General features: G+C 39.7%; 1 protein-coding gene across 2 annotated transcripts in view; it reads left to right on the plus strand.

Moving 5' to 3' along the window:
* CRIM1 (cysteine rich transmembrane BMP regulator 1) overlaps window positions 1-14,156 on the plus strand; it is a gene marked incomplete at both ends in the record, with an annotated part of 205,607 nt that overhangs the window by 118,498 nt on the left and 72,953 nt on the right. For both annotated transcript variants that reach the window (XM_080711934.1, XM_080711935.1), the window contains 2 exons: window positions 9,121-9,303; window positions 12,101-12,298. In XM_080711934.1, the coding sequence (XP_080568060.1) occupies window positions 9,121-9,303; window positions 12,101-12,298 (381 nt within the window). The remainder of the gene's footprint in view (window positions 1-9,120; window positions 9,304-12,100; window positions 12,299-14,156) is intronic.

A 14,156-nucleotide genomic window follows, 5' to 3' on the forward strand; every position in this document is an offset into this window, starting at 1 on the left:
ACAAATCAGAAAATGATTGTTCTTAAGAACTATGCAAGTATCTACTCCAATAAGAATGCAGTAGAAGTTTCTGAAGGTTTTTCCTACATGCAGCAGGACATACTAGGAAATGACTGGGACAGACCGGGGAGCCCATGGAAAGTATAAATATTATCACATAGCTTTCTCTGCTTGTTTGAGTAGGGTATACCCATTGAAGGGAACTTTCTTCAGCTTTTGACTACTTTATAAAATAGCTTTTAATGAGGCACATACCTGTAGGTCAACAGTTTCGATTTTACAGTTCAGTGGTTTTTAGTATATTCACAGACTGTGTACTTATCACCAAAATTAATTTTAGAACATTTTTATTACCCTCTAAATATTCCTGAACCCATTAGCATTAACTCCCCATTTTTTCCAAACCCCCTAGCCCTAGGCTACTACTAATCTGTTTTCTATTTATAGATGTGCCTATTAGGAGCATTTCATGTAAATAAAACAATGTAAGAGTCTTTTGTGACTGACTTCTTTCATTTGGTTTCATGTTTTCAAGTTTTATTCATTGAAATATATCAGAATTTTATTATATCTATTCCCAAATAATCCATGTTATGAATTTATCACTTTTATTTATCCATGCATCAGCAAATGGACATTTAGGCTGTCCTAGTTCTTTGGCTTTTGGAATAATAGTTCTTTGAACATTTATTTCCAAGTTTATATGATTATATAATTTTAGTTCTCATGGATAAAGCAGTATGTGAGAATTCCATTTTCTCTATATCCTCATCAATACTATCTTTTTTAGTATATTCATCTGAGTTGGTGTGAAGTTGTGACTTTGATTTGCTTTCCCCTAATAATTAATGATACTGAGCATCTTCTCATGTGTTTGTTGGCCATTTTTATTACTTATTTGAAGAAACATCTGATCAAATGTCCATTTTCTAATTTTCATTTTCTAATTTTTTTTTATTGTTGGGTTTATAAGAGTTCTAGATGCAAGTTTTTTTTTTTTTTTTTTTATCAGATGTGACTTAAAAATGCTTTCATGGGCGGGGGATGTAGCTCCATAATAGAGCGCTTGCCTAGCATGTGCAAGGCCCTGAGTTCAACCCCTAGCACTGCACACACACACACACACACACCACAAACACATAGAGAACTAAAAATAAAAATTTAAAAATACTTTTTCAAAATTTCTGGATTGTTCTTTTACTTTTTAATGGTACCCTTTTGAAGTACAAAATAGTTTTAAGTCAAATTATCTGCCTTCTAATTGAAGTTAAGTCACATTATCTGTCTTATTAGTTGCTTATGCTTTTGGTGCCGTATCTCAGGAGCCATTGACTAATCCAAGATCACAGAGACTTACTCCTATATCTTCTTCTGTGAGCTCTATATTTGTAGCTGCTACATCTAGATGAGAGCTTATGATTCATTTTGAGTTAATTTTTGTATATGTGAGGCATAAGACATTTATCTTCACTTTTTTGCAAGTGGATATACAGTTGCTTTAGCAACCGTTTTGTAAATATTATTCTTTCCCCCATCAAATTGCTCGGTACTCTTGTCAAAAATAAATAAATGCAGTAATTTCCTTTTAAGTTTTTTCATTGGTGCATTGTACTCACATCTTGATGTTCAGGGTGATAGAGACATCCATGGGCACGGCACTCATTGCGCCTTCCCCCAGTTCCGCCTATTCCCTCCTCCTCCTCTCCTTCCCATGTTCAGCGCAGTGACTGATAAGTTTGCATATGTGCATCATGTCCATTGAGGTGTCTCCCTCTTCCACCCCCGTCTCCCCCAGTTAGGTAACCTTCACTCATCTAAGGTTTCTCCTCCTTTTTCTGAAGTTCCTCCTATGTCCCTATTTCTCCCTAGCTTCCCGATATTAGGGAGAACATTTGACTTTTCACTTTTTGTGACTGACTAATCTCAGCATAATGTTCTCTAGTTCCATTTCCATGTATATGATATAATTTTGTTCTTTATGGCCGAGTAAAATTCCATTGAGTACATATCCCATAGTTTTGTAATCCATTCATCTACTGATGGACATCTTGGCTGGCTCCATAGTTTGGCAATTGTGAATTGTGCAGCTGTGAACAACATAGATATGCATACATTAGTCTGGTAGTTTGGTTTCTTTTTTTTTTTTTTTGGTAGATTCCCAGAAGTGTATGTAGTATAGCTGGATCATATGGTAGGTTCATTCCCATTCTTTTAAGGATCGTCCATACTGTTTTCCAAAGTCCCACCAACAATGTATTAGAATTCCTACTTTTCCACACCCTTGCCAGCGTTTGTTGTTGTTCTTGTTTTTGGTGATTGCCATTCTAATTGGGGTCAGATGAAATATCAGGGTAGTTTTCACTTCCATTTCTCTAATTGCTAATGATGTAGGGCATTTTTTCATACGTTTATTTGACGTTTGTATTTTTTCTTTTGTGAAGTGTCTGTTTAGTTCACTTGCCCACTTTTTGATTGGGTTGTTTTTCTGGCAGTAAGGCGGTAAGTTTGGATTCTCTGTATATTTTAGATACTGTCCTCTATTGGAGGAGCACCTGTTAAAAATTTTCTCCCATCCTGTTGGCTCACTGTTGAGGATTGTGATAGGTTCCTTCAGAAGCTCTTCAGTTTAATGTATTGATCCTCTTTTTTTTTTTTTTTTTTTTTTCTTGGTGGTACTAGGAATGGAACCCAGGGGCATTCGACCTCTGAGATACATGCAATTCCCTATTTTTAATTCTTTATTTTGAAACAGGGTCTCACTGAATTGCAAAGGTCCTCACTAAGTAGCTGAGGCTGTCCTTGAGCTACATCCTCCTGTCTCAGCCTCCCAGATGCTGGCATTACAAGCTTGCGCCACCATGCCCGGCTTGATTCTCATTTTAATTCCTTATGCCTTGGGTATTTTTATATTTTTTATTAGTGCATTGTATTTATACATCATAATGGGGTAAAAAACTTGTGTAGACATAAATGCGCACATCACCCAGCCAGCCTCCACCCAGTCCCCACCTCACCCCGCCCATCCCCCCTTTCATGCTTGGTTTAGTGGTTGACTTTGATATGAATAAGTACATGATGTGCTTTAAAGCGCTTCCCTCTTCCCACCTCCCATCCCTAGAGTTAGGTTGCCTTATTTGCTCCTCTATAGGATCCGCCTTTTCACCTGGAGTTCCTCCTATGACCCCTTTCACCCTAGCTTTCACATATTAGGGAACGCATCCAATTCCTTACTTTTTGCAACTGACTAATCTCACTTAGCATAATGTCCACAAGATCCATCTATTTCCCTGAAAATACCGCAATTTTTTTTTTTTTTATGGCTGAGTAAAATTCCATTGTGTACATATCCCACAGTTTTGTAATCCATTCATCTATTGATGGACATCTCGGCTGGTTCCATAGTTTGGCTGTCGTGAATTGTGCAGCTATGAACATAGATACACATGCATTAGTTTGGTAGTTTGGTTTCCATTCTTTTGTGTAGATATTCAGAAGTATTATTGATGGAGATCATATGATCATATGGTAAATTCATTCCCATTCTTCTGAGGATCCTCCATACTGTTTTCCAAAGTGGTTGCACTAATTTGCAGTCCCAGTAACAATGTATTAGAGTTCCCACTTCTCCACATTCTTGCCAGCATTTGTTGTTGTTTGTGTTTTGTTTTTTGTTTTTTGTGGATCTGGGAGTGGAACCCAGGGACATTCGACCTCCCAGCTATACCCCTGCCCCATTTTTTGTTCTTTATTTTGAAACCGGGTCTCACTGAGTTGCAGAGGCCTGACTAGGTAGCTGAGGGTGTCCGCGAACCGCAATCCTCTGGTCTCAGCCTCCCAAATGCTGGGATTACAATCATGTGCCACCACGCCTAGCAGTTGTTTGTGTTTTGAATGATTGCCATTCTATATTGAGCTAGGTAGAATCTCAGGGTAGTTTTGATTTGCATCTTTCTGATTGCTAACAATGAGAATTTTTTCATGCATTTATTGGCCATTTGAATTTCTTTCATGAAGTGTCTAGTTCACTTGCCCACTTTTTGATTGGGTTATTTGTTTTCTTAGTGTTGAGTTTCTTGAGTTCTCTATATATTCTATATTTAGTCCTCTATAAGAGGAATAGTTGGCAAAAATCTTCTCCCATTCTGTTGGCTCTCAGTTGAGTTTTTTGTTAGTTTCCTTTGCTGTACAGAAGCTCTTCAGTTTAATGCAGTCCCATGTATTGATTCATCTTTTAGTTTCTTTTGCCTTTGGGTTCTTGTTGAGAAAGTTTTTACCTGTGTCTATGTGTTACAGTGTTAGACCTGTGCCCTCTTCAAGGAGCCTCAAGGTCTCTAGTCTAATTTCCAAGTCTTTGATCCATCTTGAATTGATTTTTGTGCAGAATGAAAAAGTGAGGTTTATTTCCATTTTTATGCATATGGTTAACCAATTTTATCAACACCATTTGTTGAACAGACTATCTTTTTTCCAGTGTATGTTTTTGGCTTTTTTGTCAAAAATCATTTGGCTGTTTCTATGTCTTCTATTCTGCTCCATTGGTCTATGTATCTGTTTTTGTGCCAGTATCATGCTGTTTATTACTGTGGCTTTGTAGTACACTTTAAAGTCAGATATTGTGATTCTTCTTGCATGGTTTTGTTGCTGAGAACTACTTTGGTTATTCTGGGATTTTTGTTGTTCCATTTGAATTTAAGGACTGATTTTTCTATGTCTGTGAAAAATGACCTTGGTAATTTAATGGGTATTGTGTTGAATCTGTAGATTACTTTTGGAAGTATGGCCATTTTGATGATATTTATTCTGCCTATCCATAAACATGTAAGATCTGTCCATCTTCTAAGGTCTTCGATTTATTTTAACAATGTTTTATAATTTGCTTTGTAGAGATCTTTACCTCCTTGGTTAGCCTAAGTATTTTATTTTATTTGTGGGATATCCTATGTGGAAGTGTTTTCTGGATTTCTTTTTTAGTGGATTTATAGTTGGCATACAGAGAAACTTCCAATTTTATAAGACTGATTTTGTATCCAGACACTTTGCTGAATTTGTTCATCAGTGCTATAAGCCTGATGGTTGAGTTTGTTGGGTCTTCTAAGCAGAGTATCATATCATCTGCAAATAGTGAAAATTGAGTTCTTCCTTTCCTATTTGTACTCCTTTGATTTCCTTTTCTTGCCTTATTGCTCTGGCTAGAGTCTCAAGTACTATATTGAAGAGAAGTGGTGATAATGGACATCCTTGTTCCTCTTAATAAGGGAAATTCTCAAAGTTTTTCACTATTTAATATGATGTTGGCTGTGGGCCTATTGTAGATTGCCTTTATGATGTTGAGGTATGTTCATTCTATTCCAATTCTCTGCAATGCTTTTAGTATAAATGGATCTTGGATTTTGCCAAATGCTTTTTCAGCATCTATTGAAATGATCATATGGTTTTTATGTTTGATTCTCTTTATTTTTTATTTGGAAACAGGATCTCACTAAGTTTTGGAGGTCCTCAATTAAGTAGCTGAGGCTAGCTCCAAACCTGTAATTCTCCTGTCTCATTCGCTCAACTACTGGGATTACAAATATGCACCACCATACCCAGCTGGCCTTTGGGGTCTTATTGAGGAAGTTTTGACCCATGCCTATGTGTTGGACTGTTTATTTCTGAACTCTCAATTCCACTGAACTATTACATCTGTTTTATAGACATATGAGACTATATCTATCTTGATATATCTAATCACATTGTTTTGATTACCATAGTATTCTCCTATGCTTTGAAATCAGGAAATGCGAGTCCACTTTTTTTCAAGGATGTTTTGGCAATTCTTAGTTCCTTGCAATTTCATCTTTTTTTTTCTTTTTTTTTTTTTTTTTTTTTGTGGTACTGCGGTTCCTGGAAACCCTTCTACCTCCGGGCTACACTCCCAGACCTATTTTTATACTTTTCTTATTTGGAAACAGGGTCTCTTAGGCCAGCACAGCTGGCTTCGAACCTGCGCAATCCTCCTGTCTCCTCCTCCCAAGCGTGGGGATTACAAGAGTCTGCCACCACGCCCGGCTTCATCTGAGTTTTAAGTTCATCTTGTTAATTTCTACAAAAGAACCCAGAGTCCAGAATGGATTGCACTGAATATTAGATCAATTTGAAACATATTTTAATCTTAACCATGTTATCTTCTAATCTGTGTCTTTCTGTTTCTTTTAAATAAGTAATTTCTTTAAACAGTGTTTGGTTTTTTTTGGAATGTACATTTTACATTTATTTAATAATTTCATCCTAAATACTTTATTCCTAATTATGCTATTGAAAATTATATTTTAAAATTTATTTTTCATGAAATAGTTGATTTACAGTGTATAAAAATACAACTTTGCCGGGCATGGTGGCGTACGCTTGTAATCCCTGTGCTTTGGAGGCTGAGACAGGGGTGTCGCAAATTCGAAGCCAGCAGCACTGGCTTAAGAGACCCTGTTTTTAAATTTTAAAAAAGTATAAAAATAGGTCTGGGAGTGTAGCCCAGAGTTAGAAGGGTTTTCAGGAACCCCAGTACCACCATTAAGTAAGTAAAATTAAATTAAAATGCAACTTTTTTGAGTTGCAGTTGTTCCCTACAACCTTGTCAAACTGGTTAATATGCTCTGATAGTGTTTTAGTGGGTTCTTTAGAATTTTGTATGTACATCATGTCATCTGAAACTAGAGATAGTTTTACTTCTTACTTTTCATTCTTGCTGTCTTTTTACTTCTTCTCCTTCCCTAATTGCACTGACTATAACTTCTATTACAATATTGACATGAAGTGCAGAGAACAGATGTCATTGTCTTGCTCCTCATCTTAGGGAGCAAAGCATAGAGTTTTTCAGCATTATTAAATATGATGTTGGCTGTGGGTTTTGTAGATGTGTGTGTGTGTGTGTGTGTGTGTTTTGTGGTACTAGGAATTGAACCCAGAAGCATTCAGCTTCCCTATTGTACCCCTCCTTACTAAAAAATCTTTTGTTTGGAAACAGGGTCTTGCTAGGTTGCTGAGAGTCTTACTGTATTGCTGAGGCTGTCAAGTACTAGAATTATAGGCATGCACAACTGTGCCTGGCTTTTTAAAGTATATTTTATAATGAAAGAATATTAGATTCTTTCAAATGCTTGCTCTGCATCCATTGAGATGATGGTATAGTTTTGGTCCTTTATTCCATGGACATGTCAAACGAATTGATTTTTGTATGTTAAGCCAGCTAGATTCTTGCCATAAAGAATATACTATATATAAGGTATATAACCCTTTTTATATTTTGCTGGATGTTGTATGCTAATTTTTTGTGTCTATATTGATAAGAGATAATGATCTATAGTTTTGCTTTCTCATATTATCTTTGTTTGGAGGTTTTGTTTTGTTTTTTGTTATTTTTAGTGGTCCTAGGGATGGAACCCTGGGGCCTTCTACCTCTGGGCTACACTTCCAGACCTATTTTATATTTTATTTGGAAACAGGGTTTCTTAAGCCAGCTGAGGCTGGCTTCGAAATTGCGTGATCCTCCTGTCTCAGCCTCCCAAGTGTGGGGATTACAAGCGTGCGCCACCACACCCGGCTCTGTTTGGAGTTATTTTAAAACAACCAAAATTAGAGACAAGGGATGAATTTTGAAGACTATTTCAGAGCAAAAAGTTTTTTAAAAATTATTGGTATCATGATTAGAGTTCTAAATATGGGACTGTTAGTGCTTAGCAGAGCATAATCTTAAAACAGTGGAAAGACCACAATCTTCTGTCATTTACTAAATGTATGATGTTTGCTGCAGTTTGGGAGAATATGGTTGTGGGGAAACTTTTCCCCAGGAACCTCTCCGAGGGTCCCAGACACACTTTCCCCCAACCCATAACAAAACCCAAAACGACCAAAAACAGAAAAGCCACGGGTTCTTGTCCTAAGCTAAGAATAAATATGCATAGCTTGGACAGTTGCTGAAGATTTAAAGAAGTTTATTAAAAAGATAGAAATACAGAAAATAGTTACAGCCCCATGCCAAAATGGCATGAGCAGGGAGGGTGGCCCGGGCCAACTCACCACTCCCCAGATACAGCACAGGACTTTTTATACCCATGACCTCCATCTTGTTTGCGTAATTCTGACGTAGTGAATGTCCCTGTAAGGTACCTCCCCTAGCAAGGTGTGGCAAAGTGTCTCCTTTCATGAAGGTCGACCCCTCCTACCATCTTAGCTGGTTTATCCAATCCTATAGATCTGTCTTTAGAGAAAGTCCTAGTTCTCCTCTCCTATTGACTTGTTAATTGCTTTTAGCTAGGTTAATTTACATTGGAATAGTTGCCTGCTTTTAGGCAGAAACCAAGTCCTCTCACAGATTTGCCCCTCACCCAACTTTTGAAATACTAATAATCAGAGCTTTCTCAAATCTTCCTTGGCCATTCCCAATACTGGTACATTGTTAAGCAAATTTCTTAGTATGTCCTCACTTCTAAACTCAGAGTTATATACACATTAGACCTTTATGAGGGTAAATAAGGTGATACAAGTTAAAGTGCAGATACTACTAAAATTAATCAAGATAGTGAGAAGAAGAATTTGAGAACACAGGAGGAATAGACCATTTCCACCTCTGAAAAGACCTTACTACCTGGAGGCGAAACAAAACCTAAGGTGGAAGCAGTATCATTAATTTGAGGTATAGAATGATTTAACAAAACCATATCTCTTTAAAGCATGTACTAGATATATGAGTTCCATGGTCACAAAGTTTACCTGTATTGGGGGTGTAAGGAAGTCAGCAGGATTTTGCTAAGGAGAATTTCAGTTTCTTAATGTAAACAGGATAACAGCCTTTTTGTTTGTTTTACTTTCCTTTATTGCTTTGTGACGGAGATCTGGTTTAAGAATATATAATTTGGTGGATATTTACTAGAATTTTCTAAAGGTGCTTTGAAAGGCATGAAAGGATACCCCTTAAAAATAACTTAAATTTTCCTTGTTTGGGCTGTGGTATAGGTCAGTGGTACAGCACTGGCTTAGCATGTGCAAGGCCTTGGGTTCAGTTCCCAACACCACACTCCACCACAAAAAAAATAATAATAATAATAAGTCAAATAAGCCTTGTTCTTTTTTTTTAATTCCTTTCAGAAACAAAGCCAGCCTGCATGTTCAACAATGTGGAGTATTACGATGGGGACATGTTTCGAATGGACAGCTGTCGATTCTGTCGATGCCAAGGGGGCGTTTCCATCTGCTTCACTGCCCAGTGCGGGGAGCTGAACTGTGAGAGATACTATGTGCCTGAGGGGGAGTGCTGCCCCGTGTGTGAAGGTAAGAAGGTGCTCGATGAAGGTTGATATGAGTGTACATGGTTCAGAGACTTAATATCACAGTCAACTGATTCAGTCTCATCCAAAAGCAGAGGAATATTGAAGTTCCTTTTTATTTTTTTTTTTTTTTTGGTGGTACTGGGGGTGGAACCCAGGGGCTTTCTACCTCCGGGCTATATTCCCAGACCTATTTTTTTCTACTTTATTTGGAAACAGGATCTCACTATGTTTTCCCCCCCGAGAGCCTCACTAAGTTGCTGAGGCTGGCTTCGAATTTCAGACTTGTGTGATCCTCCTGTCTCCACCTCCCAAGCGCGGGGATTACAAGCGTGCGCCACCATGCCCGGCTTGAAGTTCCTTTTTAATAACATCATGCTCCATCTCTTAGAATGTTGATAATGCCAGGTGGAGTGTGGAAATAGTTCTCTGAAGGACTCTTCCCCTTGGGTGTAGATAACAGGTCACCTGTTTTCACAAGTCCACATGAGCCTGCCCAGAGTTGCTTTCTCTTCCTCCTCTGCAGTTCTAGCAGTGGCTTAGCAAGTCCTAGGATAAAACTTTATCTTCACCCTGACACTGGAATTCACCGCCTTCTCTTCTCGGATTGCTCTGCTAGAATAGGGTGGCCCTCCAGCCAGTCAACTTAGAGAGAAGCCACTAGCTCTGCCTCCTTACCTAGCAGTAGGTACCCTCTCCAGGTGGGATCAGGATCCATCCAGCTGCTGCTCCAACTTTGAAATTATCTGGTGGTTAGAATAGGGTTGCAGGACAGTGTGGCAGTGACAGAAGCTGGAAGCCAGGCAGTGTCAGGCAGGAACCTAGGCATCAGGCTCGACTCTCAGGGACCTGTTTTATTTGCATTCCCCCTTCTCTCTCCATGAAGTAACATTCCCATGGTCCTCCAGCAGGGCCTATCTTCAGCAGCCATAAATAATAAACATTTCAGAGTGGCACCTCTAAATGTCATTGATTACACTCATTTTAAGCATTAGGAAACCAGAGTTTAGAAAACTGATCACTTGTCTTGAGTTTACAGAGACTCCAAAAACTCTGCTCCTGAGTTGGACTGGGCCCATGCTGCTCTTCTGACTGCACAGTACTATTTCCCCAATAAGAGGTTGTTTGAACTGTTTTGTCTTGAATGGGTCATGGGTCTTCAGTCCAAAGTCACACATGTTTATTCTGTGCCTGATATTTGCACACGTAGTTGGAGGGGAGGGTACAGTGTTATTTTAGGTTCTATGTTTTTTTTTTTTTCTTTCTATTTTCCTAAGATCTGAGTCCTTTCTTTCCCTTGTGAGAAGTTATTTTCTCCAACACAGGAGAAAATTTGTTGGCTTTGTAGGTGTCATTGTTGGGAATTTCAAAGAAAAATCACATCAAGCATTCCTTCCCAGTTGATTTGTTTTCCCCTAGTTTGTAATAGAATCCGAAGCCATGCAGCAGCTGCTGGTTTAAAAAGCATAGATGATAGCCAGCCATGGTGGCACACACTTGTAATCCCAGTACTTGGGAGGCTGGGACAGAAGGATGACAGGTTCGCGGTTAGCCTCAGCTATTTAATGAGGCCCTTCGCGACTTACTGAGACCCAGTTTCAAAATAAAGAATAAAAAATAGGGCTGGGAATGAAGCTTAGAGGTGGAATGAAGCTTGGAGGTAGGATGCCCCTGGGTTCAATACCTCGAACTGCAAAACAAAACCATAGATAGGAAGGAACCCCATGTAATAATCATAGTGAGTTGCTGGGCTTGGGTCCAGTCATGTCTCACTTCCTGGGATTCAGATCCAGGCTCAAAGTAGAAATGTTTTTATAAAGGAATTTAGAAAGTCTTATCTAGCTCAGGTCTCTTGGCCACTTCCATCTGGCAGGCTGCCTTTCTAAATCTGTGACTGCATTATTTTAAATTTTGACCTTCTAACGTTCCTGTAGTGCCCTCTTAACTCCTTAAAATAAGGATCAAGCTCTACGCTATCTGAACCCTTTTCCCTTCACAGCACTACGTCTTTGTGGAAACCAGTTTTTATGTATTTCTGTGGAGGAACAAAATGGAGTAGTTTATTTAGCTGCTGCCACTATAGGGATACTTGAGGATTTTGCATGCAGTATTTATGTTCTTGTTGATCACTCCAGAAGATTTTTTTTTTAGACAGTAGCCTTGGATAATTTTGTTCCCCAGCCTTGGCTGCTGCTTAGCTGCCCAGTTTATGAGGATAAAAATTGTCTAAGTAATTTTCTCCCTCCAGGACACTCACAGTGTCCCTAGAGATGTCTAACCCAGCCTTGTCACGCATGAGTCTGCAGCAAGGCCCTGCTCTCTTCTCTTGTCTCCATGGACCTGCAGGTGCCACAAGAATTAGTACAGTTAGGCCCAGAAGTAACAGCGTCACTCTGAGTTTCATGGGGCAATATTCTTTCCAGTTTACAGGTGGTGAAATCGAGATATGATATAACATTTGAATGAACAACTCCAAAGGCACTGTTTTCTAATTACCATCTCACATGGCAATTAGCTCTGTTCGTGGCCTTTCTGACTTTATGGAGCGGCAGCACTGCATACTGGTCTGCCGGCCACAGATCCTCCTCCCTGACTACAGTGTCAGGATGGAGACAGACATTCAGTATGAAGGTTCTTTCGCATGTGACCCTAGGGATCCCTCATGCAACCCAGGCTTCTGTTGATCACATTTGGAACAAAACTGTTGACAAAACCTGGGGTGGGGGGAATGTCTCTAGGTGCAGGCAGAGTTAGAATTTATAATGTGCTCAGTCTTACTCTGAATCCATGTTTTAATTTAGATCCAGTGTATCCTTTTAACAATCCCGCCGGCTGCTATGCCAATGGCCAGATCCGTGCCCATGGAGACCGGTGGCGGGAAGACGACTGCACCTTCTGCCAGTGCATCAGTGGAGAGCCTCACTGCGTGGCCACGGCCTGCGGGCAGAGCTGCATGCACCCGGTCAAAGTGCCTGGGGAGTGCTGCCCCGTGTGCGAAGGTAAGCCTGTCATCCTAAAGAGTCTCTGGCATATCTCTTCTGTTGGAGAAGCTCCGACCAGTACATTCTTGTTCGCCTTTATTTCCTCAGGCATGATGTTACTTCATGCCGATACCAGTTGCTGATAAATTTATTACAGAGCTCAGACTCATCATTCAGGGAAAATGTTACAAAGTGAAAGGAATAGTGTGGTCTTCTCTACCATGGCACATAAGCTTACATGAATACATCAGAGTATAAGGATGTAGACATTTTCATCCAGTTCACTAGAAGCTTGATTATCATCCAAAAGTCAACACAAAGAAATAAATTAGAAATAGGCCTGTGACTCATACATAGCAGGCTCAACTTGTGATGCTTCCATAAGCCCAAGCGCCCTGACAGCTAGAAGAAGGCATACAAGTTGACTACGTAGACTGTGTTTCAAATATCAAGAAGTCTTTTGTGTCCACCTAAATTTTAGTTAATTCAGACTTCAGAATTTGCTGACTAGCTTCGTTAATCCCTAAGGGGTTAGACTTCTTATTGACTTTAAAAGTCATATAAAAATTTAAGCTGGAGGAATCTAGTTCTATTGACATCACCAATTCCCTCACCATTACTCTACTCCGAGTGCAGCTGCCACACTCCAAGACTTTATGGCTTCCAGATGACCGATTTTGCGGAAGCCACCCACCCCCTCGTACAAACACTCCTCCCATCCCCTAAAGGCAGTGTTTCTGTGCTGGAAAAAGGAGTGCATAGAAATACACTTAATGGTTGTATAGTCAGCTCTATGGGAAAGGGTTTCTAGACACAGATAAAGGTGAGAATATCTATCCCTAAAAATTGAAGACAATCTGTTGTCAACTTGAAATATTTAAGTATCAATGTATAAGTGATATTAGAAGAAAAATTAAAAGCAGAAGTATGTCCTTCAATAAACAGCTTTTTAACCTCACGTGACATGCCTCATAAGTTCAAAATAAGCTCTAAAAAGCTTATTAAGGAAAAAAAATAGGTATCTCCTACAAAAGTAAAAGAAAGAAGGCAGATCCTTTTGCATGCATCTTTTGCATTCATTAGTGTATTCACCAGGGTGAGTAGAGAAGTCAGTGCATAGAACTTATATATGTTAAAAAGGAAACTGATTTATTGTTCCCTCATGGAGACGTTTGAATAGAGAGTGTTAGCTTGGTCTCTTAGTGTTTGGGCTCGGTAACATCTACATAGAGCTTCAGTCTGATCCTTCCTTGTTTGAGAAAAGAGCCGCAGCTTGGGTGAGCCATTAATTCCCAAAGCATTAACGAAGTACCTCCTATAGTACAGAAAAAGCAAAGATAAAAGCTTTAACTTCAAAGAACATGTTTGGGCTGAGTTTTATCATTAAACTAGGGAAAAAAGGAACGTCCATATTGAGGTACCGTGGGATAAAGTGCCTGACACTTGCCCTCGATTTTGTTTAGCCTCCACAATAACATACACTGGGCTGAGGCTGAAGAAACTAAGGTTTGGGGAGATTTAGATAATGTCCCCTGAGTCGCTGTGATGGGATAAGCCAGAACTTGTCCGATTCCCCTGTGTTTTATTCCATTCCTTGGCCCCTCACGCCACCCCAGCTTCCTCGGACCACTGCTTCCAGTGCCCTTATTAACCTCCGTCCATCTCTGGCTTCTGGCCGGCAGGAGGGAGGGAGGGACTAGTGGGAAGGGGCCACTTGCAAATGCCTCCAGGTGTTCTGGAAGCGAACACCCACTAGAACACCCACTTACCCTGCCCCATTGTAGACCTGGGAAGGTCGCCCTCACGTCCTGGCAGCCCTCTTTGCCTCCACAGGGCTCAGTACTTTCGTCCTGTTCCTGTAAGAGTCTGCTGGTCC

Source organism: Muscardinus avellanarius (genome assembly GCF_963383645.1).
Source record: "Muscardinus avellanarius genome assembly, chromosome: 15".
In the NCBI taxonomy this organism is placed as follows: domain Eukaryota; kingdom Metazoa; phylum Chordata; class Mammalia; order Rodentia; family Gliridae; genus Muscardinus; species Muscardinus avellanarius.